Source organism: Micromys minutus (assembly GCF_963924665.1).
Source record: "Micromys minutus genome assembly, chromosome: 25".
NCBI lineage: Eukaryota > Metazoa > Chordata > Mammalia > Rodentia > Muridae > Micromys > Micromys minutus.
Window position 1 is genome coordinate 10,335,132 of NC_137960.1, and position 25,711 is coordinate 10,360,842.

General features: G+C 47.8%; 1 protein-coding gene and 1 pseudogene across 2 annotated transcripts; one reads left to right on the forward strand and one right to left on the reverse strand.

The window, feature by feature from the left end:
- Window positions 1-443: 443 nt before the first annotated feature.
- Window positions 444-25,711, forward strand: LOC308436781 (uncharacterized protein). The gene is made up of 11 exons (XM_080937749.1): window positions 444-735; window positions 1,294-1,326; window positions 1,878-1,965; window positions 6,998-7,148; window positions 14,299-14,382; window positions 17,384-17,574; window positions 19,315-19,613; window positions 21,928-22,015; window positions 23,128-23,278; window positions 23,978-24,154; window positions 24,776-25,711. Exons 1-11 carry the CDS (start codon window positions 456-458, stop codon window positions 24,971-24,973), a joined length of 1,740 nt encoding a protein of 579 aa, XP_080793875.1. The 5' UTR covers window positions 444-455; the 3' UTR covers window positions 24,974-25,711.
- Window positions 3,590-3,890, reverse strand: LOC308436589 (large ribosomal subunit protein eL36-like; annotated as a pseudogene). The gene has a single exon. The product of its transcript is annotated as a large ribosomal subunit protein eL36-like (transcript).

The following is a 25,711-nucleotide window of genomic DNA, read 5'->3' on the forward strand; positions in this document are numbered from 1 at the left end:
GACACCAGGGCCACAGCATGCTGAGCGCAGCACCTTTGCTGCTTGCTGGTGCTGGTTCATAGCTTTGGTTTGTAGGCCCGGAAGGAATACCTTTGTTTTCCCATCTGGGTAGTGGGAACGATTGGGAATTCTAAAACACTAGATAGGGCGGGCACACCTTTGAAGACATTTTACGATCAACTAAACCAGTCACAAGAGGACTAGGAGCTAGGCCTCCTTACACCTCTGTCCACTTAGGGGGAGGCCAGCCATTTTCTCTGGCTTTTTTCTGTGCTAGACTCCAGTTGGCTGGGCTCTTGGCACACAGGTCAGCTCCCCTTTAGAAAGAAGGGTGAGGCTGGAGTAACCGCCCAATGGGGGCGTGGCCACGCTTGGCTTGGTAGGGATCCCAGGCATCCAGCCAGGGTGTCTTGAGAGTACGGCCAGTTACGGAAGTGGTTCCCACCGCTTATGCCATGGTCCTAGAACTGTACCTGGATCTGCTGTCGCAGCCCTGTCGCGCCATTTATATCTTCGCCAAGAAGAACAATATCCCATTCCAGATGCGTACGGTGGAGCTGCGCAAGGGTGGGCAGGGCCTCTGCTTTGGGAAGCTGAGGAACAGGGGAGGCAAGACGAACTTAAGGGATCTCTCTCTGTGCAGTCCCCTTCCTAGGCTGTTTGTTTGTTTGTTTAGAGACCACTCGAGAAAGCCACCAGGGAGAACCATGGTTCAGGACTCCCGCCAACTCTGCTGTCCCGTGGAATAGACTCCGGCCAGCTATCCTGCTGAAACCGAATAGCATGCAGACCTGGCAACAGAAACGGGCACGCAGTTTGGGCCTAGCTACAGGGACCCCCAGAAGAGGAGGGGGCGGGGCGGAGAAAGAGCTAGAAGAGCAACTGTGGAGATCCAGACAGTGGCCTCACCTCCCCCCATCATTTCCCCCAGTGCTGAGATTGGCAGTGTTACACAGAGTACCGGCCTTTCCCACAGGCTCCATCCTGGTCTGTTGGAATTCCTTTTTGACGTTCCTTTTCTTGACTTTTCTGTTTCACCTTTCTTCGCTGCTCTCTGCCTCTCTTTGTGTTTGGGAGAGTGGCTGCTGCGGGGGGGGGGGGGGGGGGGTAACGCCAGTCACCAGGAGCCTCCTCCCTGCTGGCTCCGCTGAGGGAGCCCTGCGCTCTGGCAAGACAGGGTTGTGGCAAAATAAGTGTCGCTTAAAGGGCTGTTGCCACCCTCATACTGTCCCCGCTGCTTGTCCGTCTCTGTCTGAAACCTCGCCTCTTTCTTCAGGGTCACCTCTGAATGATACAATGCGCTTACCTCCCACAAGTCCTGCCCTTGTAAGAGTATGGTGTGGGGGGTGGGGAGGGGAAGGTGGGAGTGGAGGAGATGGGGGACTGACAAAAAGATATTCAAGTTGGCTGTTAAAAATAAGCATGTCGCGGGAGACAGGTTTCCACGAGGAAACGAAGGGAGGGTGAGAATCCCCCATTTGATCCGGGGGCAACGGGAGACACTGAGGATTGTGAGGGAGAGCACAAGGAGACAGACAAACTTAGAAACGTACGTGGAGTGCATCAAGGGGAAGAAAAACAATCCAGACCAGTTTAAGCAGAAGCCAGGGTCTCAGGGGACTTTGGGGGCCCTTTTCAAGGCTACCATTAGGACAAGTCCTATTAGGACCTGTCAAGAGTGTGATATCTATTTTGTATCAAGAGCAAGGGGGCAGCCTCCTCTTTTCTCCCAGGAGCCTTGCCTGCACTCCCCATTTAGGGAGTCGCCCAGTCCCAAGAAGAACTATGAATTAATGTAGTGTTCAGCCTCCTGGGACCTTGGCTCAGGCTATCAGAAAGGCCCAGCGTTCTCCTCCCTCATGTTGGCCTATCTGCAGGTGAGCACCTCAGCGATACGTTTGCCCAGGTGAACCCCATGAAGAAGGTACCAGCCCTGAAGGATGGTGACTTCACCTTGTGTGAGAGGTAATGGGGTTGGGGGGGTTGGGAGGGTTGGAGGGGGTTGGGAGGGATTTTGTCAAGCTTTACTGGAAACCAGGCTGTTCTAACCCTCTGTGTGATAAACTAGGAAGCTGACACTAGGAAGGGGGGTCGGGGTGGGGAAGGATGGTTCAGTGGTTAAAAGCACTCATTGCTCTTGTAGAGGACTTGGATTTGGTCCCAGCAGCCATGCAAGGTGGTTCCCAAACACTTAAATAACTCCAATTCTAGAGATCCATTGCCCTCTTAGCATCTTGGGCACATGAAGTCATATAGACACACATATGTATGCACTAGCAACCTAAACTCCCTAAAGCAGTCGTCCTCACCCTTCCTAACGCTGGAACTCTTTTAACACAGTTCCTTATGTCGTGCTGACTCCAACCATAACATTATTTTTGTCATCACTTCCTAACTGTTGTGAATCGTAATATAAATATCTGATATCTCCAAAGGTCTTAAGGGACCCCTGCAAAAGGGTTGTTCTAACCCCAAAGAGGTCATGACCCACAAGTTAGAACCTCTGCCCTACAGGTAAAGGGCTGCCGTGTCCCATAGGCCACCGAACTGTGGCTGGAACCCAGGACCCTGCCTATCACTGTCCATGTCTGTTGGACTGGCATTTGGAAGATATCACATCTACTTAATTTCTGTACCAGGGTGTGGTTGTTGATTAAAATACCCCTGGGGCAGCAAGGGTGGGAGGTTTCCCTCACCATGGCCACAACCCTCTAGCGCAGCTGGTGTCAGAGAGGGTCCTGTGGCATCTGGGCCTCCCATTGTCTTCATTTCGAGGGTTACTGGACCTCCCTTGGGTGAGTCTTCCCTATGAAATGAAGATGTTTTATGTCCCAGATGTTTCCAAGATGGTGAAATGTCCCTCTTCAGGGAAGCCAAGTCTGCCCCTTTTGTCACATGAGTCACTTATTCCATAGCAAGGGGAACCTAGAGTATATGCTTTGGAGCTCATCTTTCTCACAATGGATGTAGCCATTAACCCTTCCTGTTGCCTCTGCTATTAAGCAGATGAAGTAAGTACCTTCCCAAAACCAGCTCAATAAACATGGACAGTGGGTGGACAGTGGGTTCCAGCCACAGCTCTGTGGGCTATGGGACACAGCACCCCTTTGCTTCACTTGTGGGTTATGACCCCTTTGGGGTTAGAACAGCCCTTTCGCAGCCTTAGGAAGGTTAGTTAAGTTTCGGGTCCTAGTTCATTTATGTGCACGTCTTCATGAGCTTATGCTATTCTGGGGCCCTTTAGTTTGCAGAGAGTTGTACCTTAACAAGTGCTAGCCAGGGGTATCTTGCAATCTTTGCTGTCATCTTCACCCTGCGGAAGTTTGTGGCTCTTAAGAACCTGCAACTCTCCTCAGCGGTGTCTTGGACACTTAGCTACAGAACAAAGAGTTCGTCCTACATGGAAAACTGAGCTATTCAGTTGGGCTGTGGGTGCAGGCCTATCTGTTGTAGACAAGGCCTTACTAGACAGCTTAGTCTGGTAAGTTTCTGCCTGCCTGCTTCTTCCTCTTGGGTGCTGTGAGGTTTTTTTTTTTTTTTTTTTTTTTTTTTTTTGTAGTTAAGCTCTTTCATTGAGGCCGAGGGTTCATTAATCCTTCTTGGCCACCGCCTTCCTCATGGCTGCCAGCACGTTGCTCAGCTCCTCCCGCTTTCTCTTGGCACGGATATGTGTGCCCACCCTTTTCTTGAAGAACTTGAGTGCGCGCTTGTCCTTGGACACTTTGAGCAACTCCATCGCGCGCCGCTCTTAGGGAGGGAAGCCGCACACCTCCCGGATCATGTCCCGCACGAACTTGGTGTGCTTGGTGAGGCGCCCCGCGGCACAGGCTGTGTCTCGGCTTGCTGACGTTCTTCGTCACCTTGTGGCCCTTGTTGAAGCCCACGGCCATAGGGTAGGTAGCGCAGAGCCACGGCTGCAGCTCTCCGAAGGCGGCCGGGACAGGAAGCGGGTGCTGTGATTTTATGTTGTTGTGAGACAAAACGTTTTCTGGGAAGACAGTATACAGATGTCTATTCACTTTAGATAGGGAACCTGCGACACACCAGAGTATGGATATCACCAGAGTCCAACTTAGTGAGCACACTGCAGTGCCTGCAGGCAGCTCAGCAGGTTGGTGGCTGTCCTTTGCCAATGACTCAGTTGTTCTAAACTTCTTCCTGGCAGCTCTTTCGTTTGTTTTTTTTTTTTTTTTTTTTTTGCTTCTTCCTAGCAGCAGGTCTGGTCTTAGAGTCTTCTTTACAGCGTGGCTAGTCTGAGGGACTTTCTGTAATCTTTGTTGTGACTCAGGGAAGGAGGGACCTCTGCTCAATTTCAGGGACTTCCTGGCGCTATTTTGTGTTACAGAAAAAAAATTTTTTTTTAATTATGCTTGTGCTTGTGTGGGGCTGTGTATTCTCTCTCTTTAAAAAAAAAGATTCGTTTTTTTATTTTATTTATATTCATGCACTGTAGCTGTCTTCAGACACATCAGAAGAGGGCATTAAAGATGGTTTTGAGCCACCATGTGGTTTCTGGGTATTAAACTCAGGACCTCTGGAAGAGAGCAGTTAGTGCTCTTAACCGATGAGCCATCTCTCCAGTCCCCATGTTGTAGAAAATTTTAATCCCAATCTGGGATTTCTAACCCACCTTTGATCATTCACATTTGATAAAATAATATAACTTTTATCATTTACAATAAGCCTTAAACAGCACTGGAGCTGGGTAGATATCTACCTCTATGCTATTAGAATCTACTTACCTATCAATAACCCTGAGATATTACTTTTTTAAAAAATCTGGGCTGTTCTTAACTCCAGTTGGCCAGCCCTCAGGGCCATGTTTTCCTGAATTCACCTAACCCAATGGCACCTAACATCCTTCTCTTCTTTCTCACTTTCTTCTCCCCTGAGTGGTTTTCTCTTGATGGCTCCCCCACCTCTTTGGGCTCAGGAACCCTAAAACCTGCCTATGTCTCTTTTGCCCTGTTACTGACTGTTGACATAATTATTCGCCAATCAGAAGTAACTTGGGGCAAGGTCACATAGCATCACTTGGAGCAACCAGGTCTTGGAGGTTGGCACTTAGAATTACAATACACAGCAAAAGACCAAACCTCAACCATTTTGAGTTGTTTGGTTTTGTATTTAACGAGTTTCCCCATAGGATGGAAAACTTCAAATTTGGAGGAGAATACATGTATATCCCACCCTTCCTGGTCACTGTAAGCCAATCCCAGAGTGTTCCAAATTCTTGACTGAAAGTTTTTATCTGACCACAACTGGTGTTTCCAGTGTCCTTTAGGGTCCATCTCTACTTCCCCAGTAGTGGACGTAATCCAAGGCAGGAAGAGAGTTCCACGGATCATTGTCTGTTTTGTGGTTCCAGGAATTTTTTTTAAAGATTTATTTATTTATTATATATAAGTACACTGTAGCTGTCTTCAGACACACCAGAAGAGGGCATCAGATCTCATTACAGATGGTTGTGAGCCACCATGTGGTTGTTGGGACTTGAACTCAGGACCTATGGAAGAGCACTCAGTGCTCTTAACCACTGAGCCATCTCTCCAGCCTGGTTCCAGGATCTTACAGCACTGGTGTCAGGACACCCCAAAACCAAGTTGTCAGCAGAAAGGAGACATATTTGTCCCAGAAGGAAAACAGGCAGGGGATAAGAATTAAGGACAGGAGACAGAGGATGAGGGAGAAGGGGGAGAACAGGGGAGAGCGGAAGAGGTATTTGTCCCAGAGAGACAAAGGATGACTGCTTTTGGATAGAGAGGAGACAGACATGGTTGTGGGCAAATGGCAGCTTATAAAGGGAAAACACCCCCCCCACCCCTTGTTGATGAGTTGACTTGTTTTGATTGGGCATGTTAATTAAGGTAACCAAAAGGTGGTTTTCGATTACTAGACTTTGATCCTTTGATACCTGGACCTTGGTATTCAGTCACAGGAGAAGGAGGTGGCCAAATAAGGGAATAGACCTTGACAGCTTTTGTTTAATGGTTTAGTAAGTCAGTGGTTTAGATGGAAGAAGGGCAAGGCCTGCCAGAGCCCTGTTCGCCACGCTTGGGCCTGCTACAGCCCCTCAACAGCGCCACAGGTGTCTGAGTGAGCTTTGTAAGATCCAAGGTAATCAGGCAGGAAAGATGGCTCAATGGTTTGGGAGCACTGACTGGTCTTCCAGAGGTCCTGAGTTCAATTCCCAGCAACCACATGGTGGCTCACAACCATCTGTAATGAGATCTGATGCCCTCTTCTGGTGTATCTGAAGATAGCTACAGTGTACTCATATATAATAAATAAATAAATCTTAAAAAAAAAAAAAAAAAAAGATCTAAGGTGATCCTTAGCCGCTTTGACATGAGGACCAGAGGGCCAGGTATAATGCTCATGCCTGCAACTCTAGTGATCCAGAGGCAGAAGCAAGAGGAGTATGGATTTGCAGCTAGCCTAGGCTATCTCAAAGAACAAGGGGAAGGTTGGGGATAGCCCTTTTGAACTATCAGGCCATCTGAGGCTGAGGTGGATATAAAAGAAGGGAAGCTTAGCTTAGATGCCCCCCCCCAGGAGGCTGTCTGGTCCTATACTCAGAAACTCAGCCCTTGACTGGACACTGAGTAGTGAAACCTCAGGAAAACAAGACTCAATTCTGACACTAAGAAAGAGAGAGAGAGCTCTGTGCCACTTTTCCAAGCCCACTTTCCATGTTTTGAAAAAGAGGCCCAGACTGGCTGGTCAGAAAGATCAGGAAAGGTAGGCACTAGAGAGGTGGCTCAGTGGTTTAGAGCACTGGCTGTTCTACCAGAGGTCCTGAGTTCAGTTCCCAGCAAATCATACGGCAACTCTCTGTTATGAGATCTGATGCCCTCTCAGGCATACATGCAGACAGAGCACTCATATACATAAAATACATAAGTGGATAAATCTTAAATAAAGAGGAAAAGGAGGTACTGGGCTCCTTTGAGTCAACCCAGTGGTTTTTAACCACCTGCTTTGCTCTCCTGAGTAGTGTGGCTATCCTGCTCTACTTGGCTCACAAGTATAAGGTTCCTGACCACTGGTACCCCCAAGACCTGCAGCCCCGTGCTCGTGTGGATGAGTACTTGGCATGGCAGCATACGACCCTTCGGAGAAGCTGCCTCCGTGTCCTGTGGCATAAGGTGAGACTGGAAATGTGGGGGAAAGGAAAGGGGGGGAAGTTGTCACCCCGAAGAGACTTAGGCCATAGCAAGTTATCTTCAGTTTGGTATTGTCCAGTGTCTTGTTTTTAACTTAATCCAGATTGTTGTTTAAAACATTATGTATTTGAGACACACCCTCTCAGCCAAAATTTACCATCTATTTGTGCACTTTGGTCCTCTTATATTTTAAGTTTGCAATACAGCTGTTATTGTTACTCAATTTAACTCTATATATACCCAATGACAGTAGATGGACAACTTCGGGAAATTAGTTCTCATCGTCCATCTTGGTGAGGCAGAATAGCTTTTGTTTCTGCAGCTGTACTCTGTCTGTACTTGAGGCTACCTGACTTTTGAGCTCCCGTTTCCGCCTCCTCCCATCTCCCCCTCCAATCTCTGCCTCCTTCCGTCTCCGCCCCCACGGTCTGTCTCCGCCTCCTTCCGTCTCCGCCCCCTCCTGTCTGTCTCCGCCTCCTCCCATCTCCCCTCCATTCTCCGTCTCCTCCCGTCTCCGCCTCCTCCCATCTCCCCTCCAATCTCCGCCTCCTCCCATCTCCGCCTCCCTCCTGTCTGTCTCCGCCTCCTCCCATCTCCCCTCCAGTCTCTGCCTCCTCCCGTCTCCGCCCCCTCCTGTCTATCTCCGCCTCCTCCCGTCTCCCCTCCAGTCTCCGCCTCCTCCCATCTCCGCCTTCCATCTCACTGTTGGAAAGCTGGGATTGATTATACCACAGTTGGCTCCTTCTGTGGGTTCTGGAGTGCTGAGGTGCCTAGCTAGGACTTTCACTTTCTGAGCTATCTTCCCGGTTCTCTTACCATTACTTAATGTCCTCTTCAGCTTGGCTGGTAGTGTAGCTGAGTGGCAAAGCACTTGTTCAAGTTTTGACAATGGTGTCTGTCTGTCTATCTGTCTGTGTGTCTATGTGTCCATGTCTGAGTGTGTGTGTGTATGAGCATGTGTGTTTATGTCTGTATGCATGTGTGTCTTTATGTGTATGCATGTGTGTATGTGTGTCTGAGTATTTGTCTGTGCATGAGTCTGTGTGCATGTGTCTGTGTCTGTCAGAATATGTGTGTATGTCTGAATATGTATGTGTCTGATTATATGTGTTTCTGAGTGTGTGTGTGTGTGTGTGTGTGTGGCCTTTGTCTGTTCATTTCAACACCCCAGTCCTCTGTGGGTCTGTTTCCATTGCTTGTTTGTCCTGCTCTCTTATGGGCCATGTTTTCCTCCTTCCACACGTGTTACCTAAGATATTGTTCCATGCCGTGTATTGCAAGCGACCACGTTAAGAAACAATACAAAGAAATCTCCTTTTTATTTATTTTTAATTCAAAGAACTTAATCCTATCTTCTTGGAGGTAGGATTAGCGCACCAACTCTCACCAGGTCTTTGAAATCTTTTTCTTTTGGTACTTCCCACTGCCTTAGCTTTCTGTGACTTTACTGGTTCTTTGTGTCTAGGTCAAGCTCATTTAATCCCCCCCCCCCCCGCGCCTTTTTTTGAGACATGTACTTTTCACTTTTAGACATTCCATGTATTTAACGCCCAGATCTGAACCCCTCCCTGAGGGCATTCTCAGCAGGTATCTCAGTGAGCCGGGGCAGGAAGGTTAGGCGGCTCTGCTAAGAGCAGGAAGTCAGTGTGCGATGGAGACAGGTTGGAGATGGCGATCATCATCATCACCATTGATGCGGCCCCTGCCTGCGCTGCCGCCCACTGGCGCCACCCGCTGCTATGTCATCATTTCCTCTTCCCTCCCCCTTCTCTTACCTCTCTTTCCTTATCCTCGTGCTCACCCTGAGCTATAGTATCCTTAGAGCTCGACATTTGGAGACAGATTTTTACTATGAACTCTATGTAGCTCAGGCTATCCAGGAAAGAATGACCCCTAAGCAACAGCAGAAAAGCAAGAGCCCAGGAAGCCTGTTGCTTCCCAGGTCCTGTTTGTACCTCAACCCTTCCTGGTGTCTTCATTATCTTGTCGCTGCCTCAAGCTTGTTGCCCTCTTTTTTCTCCCCTTAGAGGGGACAGGATGCCAGAGTCCGACATTAACAGGTCACTTTTGATTCACCGCTGGACTGACAGGAAGCCAGTGCTGATCGATCTTGTACGCGGCACAGCATAGACCATGCGTTTTTCAGGCTTTAGAGCGGTCTCTTTGCTTTAGCAGCACAAGCCTGAGAGGCAATGCTGTTTTCCTTCTTAACCTGGCAAGATAAAAGAAAAATTATTAACCTCTACATGGAAATCTGGAATTGTTTGTGATTTGGAAATATTATTAGGAACAGAGTGGAGACAAAAAAAGAAAGAAAGAAAAAAGAAAAGGAAGGAAGGGAAAAAAATGGAATGACCCTTGTGTGTAAGTTTTGGTAGATATGATAGTTGATCTCAGTTGTCAACTTGCTGGGATCTAGAATCAGCTGGGGGGGGGGCATGTGGGAACGTCTGGGAGGAACTTATCTTGATTAGATTAATTTCCTTGAAAAGACTTTCCACTGTAGGCAGTACCATTTCCTGGCTGGGATTTTCTGTGTGTGTGTGTGTATGTATGTGTGTGTGTGTATTAATACACTGTAACTGTCTTCAGACACACCAGACAGAAAAGGGCATCAGATCCCATTATAGATGGTTATGAGCCACCATGTGGTTGCTGGGAATTGAACTCAGGACCTCTGGAAGAGCAGTCGGTATTCTTAACCACTGAGCCCTCTCTCCAGCCCAGGGATTATATTTTTAAAAAGAGAAAAATGGAGCCCGGAGTGATAGCAGTTAAGAGCACTGGCTCCTCTTCCAGAGGTCCCAGCACCATCTTGGCTGTTGTGGTTCGGAAGGATCTGACTTCCTCTTGTACCCTCTGTGGACCCTATACATATATGGCACACAGACCTACGTATGGCATCCATCACAATAGTGGTAGCCTGGAACTGTGAGCCTTGCTCCCTTAAGTTGCTTTGCTAGAGTGTTCTATCACAGCCCTGGGAAAAGTCAGATAAATGTCATTTAGCTGCCTATGGCTTTGGTTATTGAGTAACCTGGACTAGCTGTTAAGTGACCCTGACCAGCCATTCTTCCATGACACAGCAGTTCTCAGCGGGAGGTAGCCAGCGGGTGAGGAAGAAGGTAAAGAAGGTAGGAAAGCTGGAGTCACGAGGTCCTGTGTGAGCCACGTTCATGTCAAGCAAGCTTATTGAGAAATACAGCATCTGGTATACCATTTCCACGGGAGAGACGGAACAGAGTCAGCAGAAACTGTCATACAATGGGACAAAGTCAGCTGAAGGCTAATCAAGCCATGGTGCTCGATGGGAACATAGAGTCTCAAGAGTGTGACAAACTGAGTTCATAGTGGCCTCGAGATTGGGAAGTCCAGTCTCTTTGTGGAGAAAAGCCAAGCTCCCAGGAACGGAATCCTTAAGTCTCTCAAGGTCTTATCTGCAGCTCCAAACGGACCTTGCCAAGTCTGCTCCTGGCTTTTGGCCTTTCCGTGGGGCCTCTGGGAAAGCCTTGGATGGATCAGTCCAGATCTTTGCTGTAGTGACACATAAAGGAAAGCCATTGTGTTTGGCTTTAAGTGAAATGTATAGTAAAAAGTTTCAGTGAAGCCTTTGTTCTATTTGGGTTAATCTGGAGAGGCTGAGAAGTTGTTTTGAGACACTCTGAACTTTGAGGAAGTGCTCTCTCTCTCTCTCTGTCTCTCTCTCTCTGTGTGTCTGTCTCTCTGTCTCTCTCTCTCTCTGTGCCTCTCTGTCTCTCTGTCTCTCTCTCTCTCTGGAAAGTCTCCTCTTGGTGCTCCGTAAGAGCTTGCACAAATCTTAGTCCTAAGACACTCCTGGCAAAGCTGGAGTTCTTACTTTTAATTATGGCTAGCCTGGTCAAAGGGAACTGAGATTTGTTTGTGGGGGGTTGTCTGCTCTCTTGGGCAGCAGAACAAGGTAACTTTGATAGTTGGAACCTTTCCTAGCCTCAGTTAACCAAGTATAATGTTTGGATAAAGTAACTGGAGTGAGACAGCTGGGTGTCAGTCTTTTCCAGGAAGGCTAAACTTCTCTACTCTTTTGGAAAACAAAGGCTTAATGTCTTGGCAAGCTTCTCTCTCTACTCCAGCACCTGGGAACAACATCAACATTACTCAACATCTGAGATTTTGGATTGTTTGACCTTAGACCGCATGGAGGCTAGACAAAACCGCTTTGTTAGCAATACTTCTGAGAATACTGTCCTATAGACCCAGTGATCAAGACTTTGTCACAGCCCAGTTGGATGCATATTCAAAAGACGATTTAAGCTGAGTTCAATCGTGGTGCCTGTTTGTAATCCCAGCACTTGGGAGGTGGATATAGCCTAAGCTACACAGCATGACCCTCTCTTAAAAAGAGCGGAGAGCAGAGAGCATCTTAGGACAATTGTTCAAGAAAATCGGGCACCAGAAGCCAAAACTGAAGCTATTTTCTGGTAGTAAAAAAAGACTCTGGTTTGGATCTGGGAGTGGTGGTGTACACCTGACCAGGCTTCTGGAAGGTAGAGGCAGAGGTAAACACAGAAGGATATAGAGTTCAAGGCTCAAGGGCAGCTCTATACATAGCCTCTGGTTTGAGTCAAATAAAATATGCCCCACAAGACCCCGTGGGATTTCAGCTGCTAGCTACCGTGTGTGACCTGAGCCATTAGGCTATCAGGGAAAAATCAATTTTATAGAATAATCCTAGTGAGACAATGTCAGTAAGGCCATTAAATTTTCTTACCTAGCCTGTTCCAACTGTCCAGAGTTTAATCCTGGGACTTATGTGACCAACCTCGTGGTTTTCCAACTATGCACCGAGTAATGGGCTTTCATGTGACGTTTTCATACTTGCTTGGTTTTATACATCCACTCCCCTCCCCCACCACTTTCCTTTCTCTTCCTGATCAGCTCTTGCTGCTCCTTTGCCCCCTCTCTTTAGACTTACATCTTAATTTATTTATTGGGTGCTTTTGTTGGTGCGTGCGTGCTTGTGTGCATGTGTGTGTGTGTGTGTGTGTGTGTGCTTGTGTGTGTATGTGTGTGCATGTGTGCTTGGGAGGGTGATGTGTGTTATGGTGCAGGTATAATACAGGTCAGAGGACAATGGCTTTGGGGAGTTGGCTTTCTCCTTCTACCATTAAGGTAGAAGCTTGACAGCAAGTGCCTTCACCTGAGGCATCTCACCAGGTTTTACCCCACCCCCTTTTCATGACATTCTGTTTTTCTCCATACTCTTTTACTCTTGTTCTCAGAAGATCTCATCTCCTATCATGGGCCTCTTTCTTGCTTTATGAACACCTTTAGTCCCAGCACTAGTGAGGCAGAGGCAGGCGGATCTCTGAACTCGAGGCCAGCCTGGTCTACATAGCAAGTTCCAGGATTGCCCGGCCTACACAGAGAAACCCTGTCTCACACACCCTGTGTGTGGGTGTTTTTGAATTTCGCTTATTTTGCCTAGTTTTCTGGTTTGAGTTTTCTTTTAGTGTCCCTTTTCTGACTAATGTTATAACTGCATTTGCCTTATAGCACCTACGTTTCCCAGGAGTGGTGTCTCTGGGTCCTCTGAGGGTCCCGTGTTTAGTTTTCTGAGGCACTTTCATACTAGCTTCCATACCGGCTGTAGGCGGCTTCCTTCCCACTAGCAGCATATGAGCGTCCTTTCCCTACATCCTCCTCAGCATTTATGGCCATTCGGCTTTTGTTTGGTTTAACTTATTTAATGCATTTGTGCGTATATGTTACATGTGGGGGTTCCTGTTTGTGGAGCTGGGGTGGGCATCAGGTGTCTTACCCCAGTGACTCTGTGCCTACTTCCTGACACGTGATCTCTCACTGAACCTGGAGCTCATCCGTGTGTGTGTGTGTGTGTGTTTCATTTAATTCATTTTTTCTTTTAAAAGATTTACTTGGGCTGGAGAGATAGCTCAGTGGTTAGGAACACTGACTGTTTTTTTCAGAGGTCCTGAGTTCAATTCCCAGCACCCACATGGCAGCTCACAACCATCTGTAACTCCAGTTTCAGGGCGATCTGAGACCCTTACACAGACATGCATGCAGGCAAAATACCAATGCACATAAAATATGAATAATTTTTAAAAAAGATTTGCTTATTTTATTAATGCTAGTACACTGTCACTGACTTCAGACACACCCATTAGATTAGATTAGAAGAGGGCATTAGATCCCATTACAGATGGTTATGAGCCACCATGTGATTGCTGGGAATTGAACTCAGGACCTCTAGAAGAGCAGTCAGTGATCTTAACCACTAAACCATCACTTCAGCCTCCCATTTTTTTTTTTTTTTTTTGAAAAACAGTTTTTCTGTGTATATCTGGCTGTCCTGGAACTTGCTCTGTAGACCAGGCTGGCCTTGAACATAGAGATCCATCCACCTCTGCCTCCTGAGTCCTGGGATCAAGGTGAGCTCCACCATGCCTGGCTTGGTTTGTTTTTATAAGGATAAAAGACATGGATCTAGTTTCATCTTTTTCTGAATAGGTATCTACTTTTCTCAGCACTGTTTATTGAGGTGTCTTTTTCTCCTGTTTATCTTTTTACCTCTTTAAGAGTTAAGAGGCTGGAGCTATGTAGATTTATGTCTGGGACCTCTATTACACTGGAGGAATGGCTGCTCTCCTGTGAGTGCCATGCTGGTTTTGTTACTGTAGCTCTATAAGTTAGTTTGACACCAAGCTCTTCTGCTGGGACTGCTTCCAGATGAACATTTGTTTACCTTCTCCCTGGGTTGCTCAAAGAGGCTCTCAGAATGACCTATTGTGGTCAGAGTACTGGATGTTTGCTTTATTCTCAACACCGAGTAACAAGTGGCCATGGTCCCTAACCTAACTTCTTTCCTCAAAAATATGACATCTATTTCCAGGTCTCCATTTAAGTCATTAATAAAGAGTCATTCTTTTTGAGGCCCTGGGCCAACCAGAGATTGCAAAAGGAGAACTATTAATTTGTAGACAAAAATGTCACTTGGGAATTTCCCCATGGGTCTGGGCAGGCTCGAAGGAAAAGACACAGAAATAAAAGGCAGCCCCAAAGTTAGGAGACATGACTTCCTACCCTGAAAGGCTCAGCCAGCCCCAATTCCTTATTTTGCCTCCCTCCCTCCCAGGTGATGTTCCCCGTTTTCTTGGGTGAGCAAATTCCTCCTGAGATGCTGGCAGCCACATTGGCAGAACTGGATGTTAACCTCCAGGTGCTTGAAGACAAGTTCCTCCAGGACAAAGACTTCCTTGTCGGTCCCCACGTCTCGCTGGCCGACTTGGTAGCCATCACAGAGCTGATGCACATGAGTACTCGAAGAATAGTGAATGTTGTAATTGTTTCGTCTCAATCACGGGCTTTCTACCTCGCCTTGATCATTCAGTTTCCAGATAAAAGACACATAACTTTTATATTTATAATGCACTAGCCTTTAATGCTCTAGAGAAGGGCAGATAGCTACCCTCTAAGCTACTATAATCTACTTCCCTATCAGTAATCCTGAGTTTTAACTGGCCATGTTCCACCTGGGCTGCTCTTACTCCAATTAGCCAGCCCTCATGGCCATGTTTTCATGACTTAACCTGTCCCATGGCATCTTCTCTCTCCATCTTCTCTCCTCTAGTGGTCTCCTTTCTCAGGCTCCAAGGCTGGGAACTGAAACTCCGCCTATCTCTCTTCTGCCCAGCTATTGGCTGTTGGCATCGTTATTCAGCCAATAGGTTTAAATTAAGGAGCAAGGTCACACAGCATCATTTGGTGTATATGTGGATTCTTCCATCTCTGAGGCAACCAGGTCTTGGAGGCCACTATTAGCATTATAATACATAGTAAATGACCAACCTCAACAAATGGGTCCATAAGATACAGAGAGTTCTGGCTAGTTAGAGAAGTCCCATGAGTTGTAGATCTGTGCATATATGTGGAGACTCCTTCCAGATTTGTTTTATTATTTTTTTTAAATGTATTTATGGGGCTGGAGAGATAGATGGCTCAGCGGTTAAGAGCACTGACTGCTCTTCCAGAGGTCCTGAGTTCAATTCCCAGCAACCACATGGTGGCTCACAACCATATAATGGGATCTGATATCCTCTTCTGGTGTGTCTGAAGACAGCTACAATGTACTCATATACACTAAATAAATTATCAATAAAATAAAATATCTACATAAAAACAGGCTAATGAAACTGACTCAACTTTCTAAAAAAATGTATTTATTTATTTCATGTATGTGAATACACTGTCACTGTCTTCAGACACATCAGAAGAGGGCATCAGATGCCATTACAGATGGTTGTGAGCCACCATGTGGTTGCTGGGATTTGAACAGTCATGTCTCCAGCCCTCCTTTTAGATTTATAATGTCTGCCCTTGCTTTCCTTGTTTTCTAGTTTGCTTTTCTATCAATGTGATAAGACACTAACCCAAATACAACTTAGGGTTCATTTGGCTTACAGGTTACATCCCATCATGGAGGGAAGCCAAGGCAAGATACTCAAGGCAGGAGCTTGAAGCAGAAATCACGGAGGAACATGGCTTACTGGTTTTCCCAACAACCTTTCTTATACAGTTCAGGCCCACTACCAGGGATGGCACCGTACACTATGTACTGAGTCCTCCTACATCAATTTAGCAAGCATGAAAACACCCCATAGGCATGCCCTTGTTCGGTTCTGATGGAGACAATTCCTCAGAGGAAATTTTCTCTTCCTAGGTGTATCTAGGCTTTCATGAATTAGGGGAAAAAACCAACCAGCACAGCGTACTCCTTGCCAGCCTGCCGCACAAACACATCAGTGCTAAACCATGATCTTTCATTTCTTTGATCCCTAAGATCTCACGTTAGTATCACAAAACATAGTACAGTTTTAAATGTCTTCAAGTCTTTTTTTTAAAAAGCCCAAATGATTTAAAAACACAAGTTTTCTTTAAAAAAGAAATTCAGAGTCTCTTAACTTTGGGATTCTGTCAAACTCCCCCAAATAAACCACATCATTTCTCGTTCCCCAACGAGAAGAACCAGGGCACAGTTACAATCAGACTGAAGCAAAGCTAAAATCCTACAGCATAAGATGGTCCACGTCTGACATGTGTGACTCATTGGAGCCCTGCTAAAGGGCTCGGGCTGTGGCGGTTCTCCTGTATCTATGCACCATATAGCTTGTCTTGTTAGTTCAGGCAGGATTCATGCCATATTTGCCACTGTCCTTGACAGGTACCTCACAGTCCCGGCATCGACAACAGTGTGTTACCACTAATACTGCACCTTCACCAGTGGCCTTTTCTGGTTCCCTAGAGTTGCAAGCCTCAGTTGATCTCAATGACCCCTTCATGCCTTCAAAACTAGTACCCTGTGGGACACTCCTACACATTATTTGCCAATGGCAGCTTTGTGGACAGCCTTGGCCGGCCCCACTACTTGGCCATAGCTCCCATGTACTGACCCCCTACATCCCAGAAGACACTCCCTTAATAATGCTGGTCTTATAAACCGCAGCTGGGTTTTCAGTCCTAGCTAACCAGCTGCTGTCATTCCACGGAAGCTTAGGATGTTTCATTTCTATGGGTTAGTGAAGGGGTCCCATCCACGTCTTTCAACACTTGCCGTCTCTCAAGCTGGCATAGAGCGGCCCGTTGGTCTCTTGACTGCTCGGTGATTTTATAGACCCAAAATCCCAAATGCTTTTCCAGCCCTCCCTCCCAAAACAACTTGGTCAGGTCAATCATGGCAACCCCACCCTTCGGGCACCAATTTGTGACTCGAGTTTGCTTTCCAGTTGCTGTGATAAATATCACGATAGAAAAAAAAGAAAACAACCTGGGGAAAGAAATAATTTACTTTGGTTTATAGGTATTGTCCATCATCAAGGGAAACCAGGGTAGGAGTTCAAGGCAGGAGCTGAAACAGAGACCTCGATGGGAAAACTCCTGCTTACTGGCTTGCTCCTGGGTTCACATTCAGATGTCTTTCTTATATAGCCCAAGTCCATTTCTCCATTGTTAGCACCAACACAGTAGACTAGGCTCTCTCACAACCATCAACAACAACAAGAAGCCATATAGACATTCCCACAAGCCAGTCTGATGGAGGTGGTCATAAACCAGTCTGATGGAGGTGGTCCCTCGGTTGAGTTCTCTCTTTCTGTATGTGTCAAGTTAAGAAGCAAAATTAGCTACAAAGGCACTCACCCCATTCTGTTCCCTTCTTTATATAGCCTGTAGGTGGTGGCTGCCTCGTCTTTGAAGGGCATCCCAGGCTGGCTGCATGGTACCAGAGAGTGGAGGCAGCTGTGGGGAAGGACCTCTTCCGGGAAGCCCATGAGGTCATCCTGAAGGTGAGGGACTGTCCACCCGCTGACCTCACTGTAAAGCAGAAGCTGATGCCCAGAGTGCTGGCCATGATCCAGTGATGTCAGAAGCTTTATCCCTGCACCAGCCAAGTCATTTGCATCATATCCCTGATGCACCGAAGCCCTCCCAGCACAATGGTTCTCAGGCTGGGCTCCATCTTTGCCCTTTTCCCATGATAGCCACACAGGGCCACACCTATCATCACTACTTTCCCCCTTGAGTTTTGGCAATAAACTGAGGCTCAATTTGAGTTTTAGTTTCTCTGTGTTGTTTCTGTAACCCTCTACCTCTGGCCTCCTTCAAATGTCTTCCCCAAAACAGCCTCATTTCCCAGGATTTGGGAATTGTTTTTTCCTTCTCATGGTTGCTGCCAAGGATAAAATCGTAGCTAGGCATGTGATCCAGCGCTCAGAAGGATGAAACAAAGGAGGAGAAGGAGAAGGAGAAGGGCCAGCCTAGGCTACACATGCTAGCCTGGGTACAGAGTGAGATTGTATCTCAATAAAACAAAACAGCAAAAAACCCAAAACAAAACAAAAACAAACAAACAAACAAAAAACACTAAAACCCTAAAACAAAAAACAAACAAACCGGGCAAGCTAAATCACAAACGCCTTCTGGTTCCAGGGTAATAGAATTAGCGGATGCCTCAGGTGCAGGCATGGGAATCCATTACTTGGCTAGACCAGCCTCTTGGACATGATCCTTTCACAGGATCATCAAACCTTCCTGACCAACAGAATTGGTCAAGAGGAGGAAATGCCTCCAGCAGCAATCCTGGTCAGAGGTCATGCTCAAAACTCTTGGGTACAAACTGTAATTAGGAATGAAGGGCTCGGATTGCGTTCTGGGATAGGATTCTAGAGGTTTGTGGGGTGGGGGAGTGGACTGGAAGGCAGCCAGGAAGGAGGCTGAGAGACTGGATATTGCTGTAGTTGGGGGTGGCCATGGGGAGAGGTAGACAGAGGTGACTTGTGGAGAAGGGGAGAAGTGAGGAAACGAAGGGGCCTCTCCCTTCCAGTCTAGAGAGGTCAGCTTCCACTATGGCATACAAACACTAAACTAGGGGGGCAGGTCTTCCTTAAAGAGAAAGTCTGGGACCAGGAAGACAAAGCCATTCTCAAGTTCCCACGGACCTATTGTGCCAAGGCACGTGTTTTGTTTTGTTTTTTGTTTTTTTTTTTTTTTTTTGTTCGTTTTCTTTGTTTTGTTTTTAAATTCATCGTTTGAGGAATTGGGGAGATCCTCTTGGGGAATGATGTCATCCAGACCTTAAGTGCCCCTGACAGCCACTGAAGGTGGTTTTGCATTGGGTGGAGAAGTTTTATCCAATCCCAGCAATCCTCCCTCCCGCCAGAGGGATTAGCTGAGGTGAAATAAATAAGAGCAGGGCCAGATCATTTCCCTCACAGGGTGTGGACCTGGTATTTGCATCCTTGGCCGGTTATCATATTCAACCTGAGTCCTGGGTCCCAGGAACTGGATAGGGTTGGTAGTAGCACTTCCTTCTTCCTTTTCTGGGCCAAAGGTCTCCGAAGCCCCTCCTCCCTTAGCCCTTTCCTTGAGTGGAGGGAAAGAGAACGGAGGGCAGACAGCACGGCTATCTTGCCCCTAAATTCACCAATGCAGGCGCCCCTCGGCCACTTTCTTTTTCCTGTACTAAGTTCCGCTCCTCATTTAGCCGAAGTACGGAGGTACAGGGGATATTTTGGCCCCAAACCAAGACCCGGGCTCATAGTTCAGGTTCATCTGTTCGACGGGGTTAACTTGCAGTCCTCCGCTGATTGGCCCAAAGTTCTCGTAGGCATCCAATAGGAAGAAAGATTGGAAGAGCTCTGATCGAGGATAAGAAGCACCGAAGGGCTAGGATCCAGCCGTTCTTGCTCACCGCCGTTGCGGCTGCTCCTGCCTCCGTCCCGGGAGGCAGTTCACCCTCTGGCAGTCTCCTAGAATCGCCAGCGGCTGCGCCCACAGCCTCCGCCATGGGTCTGGAGCTCTACCTGGACCTGATGTCCCAGCCCTGCCGCGCTGTTTACATCTTCGCCAAGAAGAACGGCATCCCCTTCCAGCTGCGTACCATAGAGCTGCTTAAAGGTGGGCTCAGTGGGCAGGCTGGGAAGAGTCTGCAGCCTTCTTCTGTACCGTGCACCTCCGACCTTCTGCAGCCGGTGGGTGACCGGTCAGACCAGGTGTGCAAAAGCCGCTCTCGTGAGAAAGCAGTTGTATCCGTTATCAGCTGTGAATTTTGAAAGAACCTTTGCCTAGGGAATAACATCCGTCCAAATAGCAGATGCAAAGGCGCCTTGGAAGCTCCGGTTAGAAGAGGGGAGCCGGGCTTGAGAATCTCATCTTTGGCGATTTAAGAATTGGGGAGCCTTCCTAAAGGAAAAAGGAGAGGAAAAAGAAAAGTTGAACTAACTCCGTTCCTAAGTGAGGGATCCTCATCTTGCCTTTCTGTGTTGTTTCACTTGGGTCTCTTGTGTCTCTCCTACCCACCAGAGAGTCCCCTCCAGTGTCCAGGCTTGCTTGCCATTCGTGTGTGTGTGTGTGTGTGTGTGTGTATTTTACTGGGGACCGAACCAGGGTATCTAGCATACATGCCACCACTGAGCCATACTCCCAAAGCGCTTTCTACTTGTCATTTTGAGACAGAGTTCCAGCAAGATTAACAGCATCCCCTTACAGTTTCACACCATGGAGGTGCTAAAAGGTGGGCTTTGTTGGCAGGCTGGGAAGTGTGCAGCCTGCTCTGTGGTGCACATCTGACCTCTGCAGCCAGTGGGCGGTCGGGGCAGGGGTACAACTGAGTCCAGATCTTGTACTCTCTCTTAGCCCAGTGAAACATGGAGCTGGTGGTCCTTCTGACTGAGTTTCCCAAGTAGCTGGAATTACGGGGTTGCCAGGCCCGTTTCACCACCTCCCCTGTCCCTCCCCAGATCACACACATATTACCCCTTCTAGATGTTTGCTCTATGGAAGTTGCCTGTCAACTAGAGGGTTCTGAAGAAGGACAGCAGGAGAGGTCATACTGACTTGAGCTGGAATTGCTCTGATTAGCCTTGGGGGGCGGGGTGGTGCAAAACCCCAACTACTGAAGCAGATTTCAATAGAGGCAGAAGTACAACTCTTCAGTACATCCAGCTTGGGCCATAGGACACGGGCTGCACAGAGACAGTTTGTGGAAGGAGAATGGGCAAAGGTAATGAATGGAGTCCATTCCGTGGAAGGAAAGATAAGCCCACAGATGGATCCAGAACCTGACTTCACCCAGTGTCCTCTGACTCCACTCACACTGACCAGGCAACGAAATTTGTACCCGTCAAATCTGGCTCAGGCCTGGGGTTTGGGAGAGAGACTGTGACTTCTGTCTGGAAATCCCAAGTAAGGAGGGCCCTCTGAGGGCTGCTGGGAGACCTTGTGGCTGAATGGGACACTTGTTCTGACAAGAGCTATGTTGAACTGAGAATCGAGGAAAAGTTGTTCTGGAGTTCTGGGGTGTGTGCACAGGTCACCCAGTCTGGTCAGAAGAAGCCATCTGTAATCTGACTTTTGGCTACTTTTCGGGTTCCCCTTTTCTTTTGTCTTTCTCCACTCCTACCTTTTCAATCCCCTAATGCTAGGTAGGAGGGAAAAAAAGGACTGTGGGGGAAGAGAGGAATGTTGATCTGGACTACTTCCTGCTGCTTAGGGGTGTCGAGTTCCTTGGGGCAAGTTTGATCTTCGCTGTCGGGATATTGAATTTCTTCTTTTCACACACACACACACACACACACACACACACACACGACTACTTGACAAAGCACAGCCAACATAACCCAACCAGCCAACTGGTCCTCTCTGCTGGGGCTCGAGCAGAGCATCTTATATACCCTCTGAAAAAATCTCCAGAGTTCCAAAATGTCACACAATTGCAACAACTCTCTGCAGCTGGCAAAACCACGCCTCTGCTAGAGCACGAGGCAAATCACAGTCACCTGCTGGGAAGCAGCCCCATATCCCCACACCTGGGATTAAAACAAAAACTTAGTCCCATAATATTTCTGTGCTTAAAAAAAAAAAAACAAAAACAAAAAACCCAAAATTCTGACTAAGCCCACCCAGCTCTTGCCGGGTATAGAAAAATTAATTAGGGCCCAGAAATGGGACAGGGGACCTGTGTTAGGATGACTATGGGCCACAGCTGTGCAGAATCAAGTGCAGAATCTTTTACAGACCTAAGTAGACACTCTGACCCAGGCTTCACAGGAGAGAAGGCAGATGGATTTGTGAGAGGATCCACTGGCCACCATGGTGGCTTCCTCTTCACCTAGGCTTCTGGTGGAGTACTGGTGCTTGAATGTAGAGAAGGAGACAGGCAGACCTTAGCCAGCCTCTGAGTCCTCAGTCCTGTGCTCTGGTCTCTCTGCAGGTCAGCAGTACACTGATGCCTTTGCCCAGGTGAACCCTTTGAGGAAGGTGCCAGCTTTGAAGGATGGGGACTTCGTCTTGGCAGAGAGGTAATGGGTTCTTTGCTTTCAACTGAGCTGTTTGGGGCAGGCCACTGTCTGGGCCTGAAGCTGCCAACTTGGACTATGACTTCTGTGTCCACCCCAGAATAAAAACCCCAAACAGGTACCCGGGTTTCAGATGGAACTTTTGAACACATGGCGTGCCTCATCCCCCTTGTATCTTACGGATGAGGAAACGGAGGCTGGAAAATGGGGGGGGGAGGTCCAGTCTGCTTTCTGGGCCCCTTTCCTGAGAGCCCAGCCCTCAGGAGGAAAGATAGTGCTAAAGAGAGAGTGGCTGCGCCAGGTCTTGGAGTACCACAGATCCTGGAGGGAGGAGCTAATTCTCTAGGAGCCAAAGGATCACCCATTAAACTTAGCTGCCGTCTGCTGAGCTCCCATCAGTACCAGGTTGATGTCTGACCTTGTAGCTTTTGTGCAGATGATAATCTGGGCCCCCATGGGACTTGCATGACAGACAGAGAGTAGATCGGTGACAAGACGTTATGGTTAGCAATTTTTCTTAAAGATTTACTTTATATGAGTACACTGTAGCTGTCTTCAGACACACCAGAAGAGGGCATCAGATCTTATTACAGATGGCTGTGAGCCACCATGTGGTTGCTGGGATTTGAACTCAGGACCTCTGGAAGAGCAGTCAGTGCTCTAACCACTGAGCAATCTCTCCAGCCCAAGGGTTAGAGATTTCAAGTGAGACATGATGGAGAAGCTGGCTGCAGAGGTGGTGAGGAAGCAGGGACTTCCTGCACTGACACTCCAGATTTGTGGGACGTGTGTTCTAGATGGACAGGCAAAGGTGGAGGCGGTGACATTAGACCATTTGCAGATACAGGCTGAGGAGCGGAGACCAGTGGAGCAGGCAAGCGCAGCAGTGAGGGGAGGTGGTAGGGAATAGAGAAAGGCTCTGACCTGTGCTACAGGAAGGAAGGACCCCAGGGGAATGTGAGCAGAGAATAGCTCCCATTTCCCTTGTGTTTGAAAGAGTCCCCAGGCAGGGTAAGAAATGATTGCAGAAATTCAGCTATACCACACCCTAGTCCTAGACCAAGCTGGCTTAAGAATGACCAGGGAATGTTCTCCATCCCTCTGCATTCCTCCAGTGTGGCCATCTTGCTGTATTTGAGTAGAAAGTACAAGGCCCCTGACCACTGGTACCCTCAGGACCTGCAGACTCGAGCTCGTGTAGACGAGTACCTCGCTTGGCAGCACACGGCCCTGCGGAGTTGTTGCACCAGGGCCATGTGGCAGAAGGTGAGCCATGGGGATGAAGGACAGGGTCAGTCAGTTCCCAGGGTGCATCACAGATGGTGTTCCTTGTTAAAAAGGAAAGTATTTGGCCAGTGTCAAGCCTCAGGGTGTGAAGGCACTCATCACCAAGCCTGACAACCTGAGTTGTGATCCAGTAAAGTAGGAGGAAAGAACCAATTCCTGCAGGTTGTCTGCTGACCTCCGTAAGCATGCTGTGGTGAAATAGGGCATGCACATGCACACATGAAAGCATGTGTGCACTTATTCACACAAATAAATAAATATTTAATTAAAAGTCTTGTTTCAATGATTCACCTTGGGGAATCTTAGAGTTCCAGCCTGGACTGTCAGTCAGCATTTCATGCTGGTGTCCCTCCTGAGTACTGGCTTTAAAAGCTCAGCAAATTCCTTCTACAGGGTACCAACTACCATGTCTCTCCTGAGATGTCCCACTTGTAATCAAAGGGGATACAGAGCGGGAATAGGACGGCAGGTGCTACACGGGGAAGGGATTTGGGTTGAGGTTTTGATCTTAAGAGCAATGGAGAGCCATGAATGATTTTAAATGGGTGAAGGAAAGATCTTAAGAACTGAGATGGGTGGATAGACGAACAGGCCAATGGGTGGACAATGGGAGGATGGGAGTGGGACAAAAGATGAGTATTGGACAGAGCCTAATCTTTCTTCTTGCTGGTTCATCAGATGATGTTCCCTGTGTTCCTGGGACAGCCCGTACCTCCTGAGATGCTGGCATCCACCTTGGCTGAACTGGATGGGTGCCTGCAGATGTTGGAGGACAAGTTCCTGAAGGACCAAGCCTTCCTTACAGGATCCCATATCTCCGTGGCTGACTTAGTGGCCATTACAGAGCTGATGCATGTGAGTGTTATGGAGTTGGGTGGCCTGCTGAATGATGGAGAGTACTGGGAGGGAGCTGATAGCTTGCTCTTGCTGCCTTTTCTGGCTGTGGGGCTGGCCCTGGATAAGTCTCCTCCCTTGGCACCTTAGTCTTCCTCATCTATAAAGTGAATTTCATCAGGGTTGCTTACAGGGTGAAGGGTGAGGATTTGTTCTCAGGAGCATGGACACCTTACCAAGTGGCCAATGAAGAAATTGTACCCTTCTCCTAACCATTATCCCCAGAGAAGGGTGAGACCCTTAGTGTCCATCCTCCCATGACAGGATGCTAATGGGCCCAATGATACCTGGAAGCCAGTGTTCCCATGTCTCCCTTTCTGTTTTTTTCAGGCTTGTATATTCTTTCTATGTCTGCTCCAGTATTCCCTAAGCCTTGGGACGGGAGGGGGGAGGGTGACATAAAATGCCTGATTTATGACTGAGCTTTGATCAGTCACTTATATCATTACAAAGTAAATCCTTCCTATGGGGGTATCGAGAGACACTTCACACATGGTGAAGGAGGGACAACTTGGGTGGGAATAGTGACAGGCCCTGCTGCCTTGTAGATTGTGGAACTCACCCGACTCTTTCTCCCGACAGCCTGTCAGTGCTGGCTGCAAAATCTTCGAGAGCAGACCCAAACTGTCTGCGTGGCGTCAGCGGGTGGAAGCTGCAGTGGGGGAGAGCCTCTTCCAGGAGGCCCACGAAGTTGTCCTGAAGGCCAAGGATATGCCTCCCTTGATGGACCCCACCTTGAAGGAGAAGCTGAAGCTCTCTGTGCAGGGCCTGTTGCGCTGAGGGGATAGTGGAAACTGGGAGATGGACTGTCCAGGGAAACTCGGACATGAGGCTGTCTGTCTCGGTGGCTGTCACTAGGACCTAGAGTCCCTGGTCCTCAATTTCCTCTCAGCATTACTGGTGTTCCCTCTGTGTCCCCACCTGGCTTGTGCTGTAAAATCAGCTCTTATCTGAGAGCTACAGGAAAATACTTGGGAGAAACTTACCTGGCCATATTCCTTTTCTTTGAAACTTTAAACCATTAACCCTTCCCCCACCCTCCAAGCCATGTATGTGTGTGTGTGTGTGTGTGTGTGTGTGTGTGTGTATATGTATGTATATGTGTATGTATATGTATATACATGCACACACGCGCACACACACACATATATGATATCTGGCATATGTGATCCTCTGTGTTCCTCAACCCCAGTGCCTCCCTTCCTTGGTTTTGGCATGCAGGATCTATGATCTCTTCGTTGAATACATGTCAGAGATGGGGATTGACTGACTAGTGAAAGGCCTTTGTCCTCTGGGTCTTTGTTCCCTGCCATAGGTGGGGTACAAGACTGGTTCATGACTCTTACTTGCAGGAGTGGAAATTTCTTGGTATGTCCTGACTTTCCAATTTCTTGCTCCAAGCCTTCTAACCCTGCCTGCTGCCTGTCTCCGGCCCCAAACTGTCAAGCTACTTAAATCTTGTGGCATTCATAGGACATCTTTTATGTGCCTCATCTAATAAATACATCGTTAACAGAA

Bases quoted from the DNA above. Each gene is read 5' to 3' on its own strand.
- LOC308436781 (XM_080937749.1), top strand. From the start codon at position 456: ATGGTCCTAGAACTGTACCTGGATCTGCTGTCGCAGCCCTGTCGCGCC. The intron at 736-1,293 runs GTCCCGTGGAAT...CCTCTGAATGAT, and splicing joins GGACTCCCGCCAACTCTGCT to ACAATGCGCTTACCTCCCAC. The intron at 19,614-21,927 runs GTGGGCTCAGTG...GTCTCTCTGCAG, and splicing joins TACCATAGAGCTGCTTAAAG to GTCAGCAGTACACTGATGCC.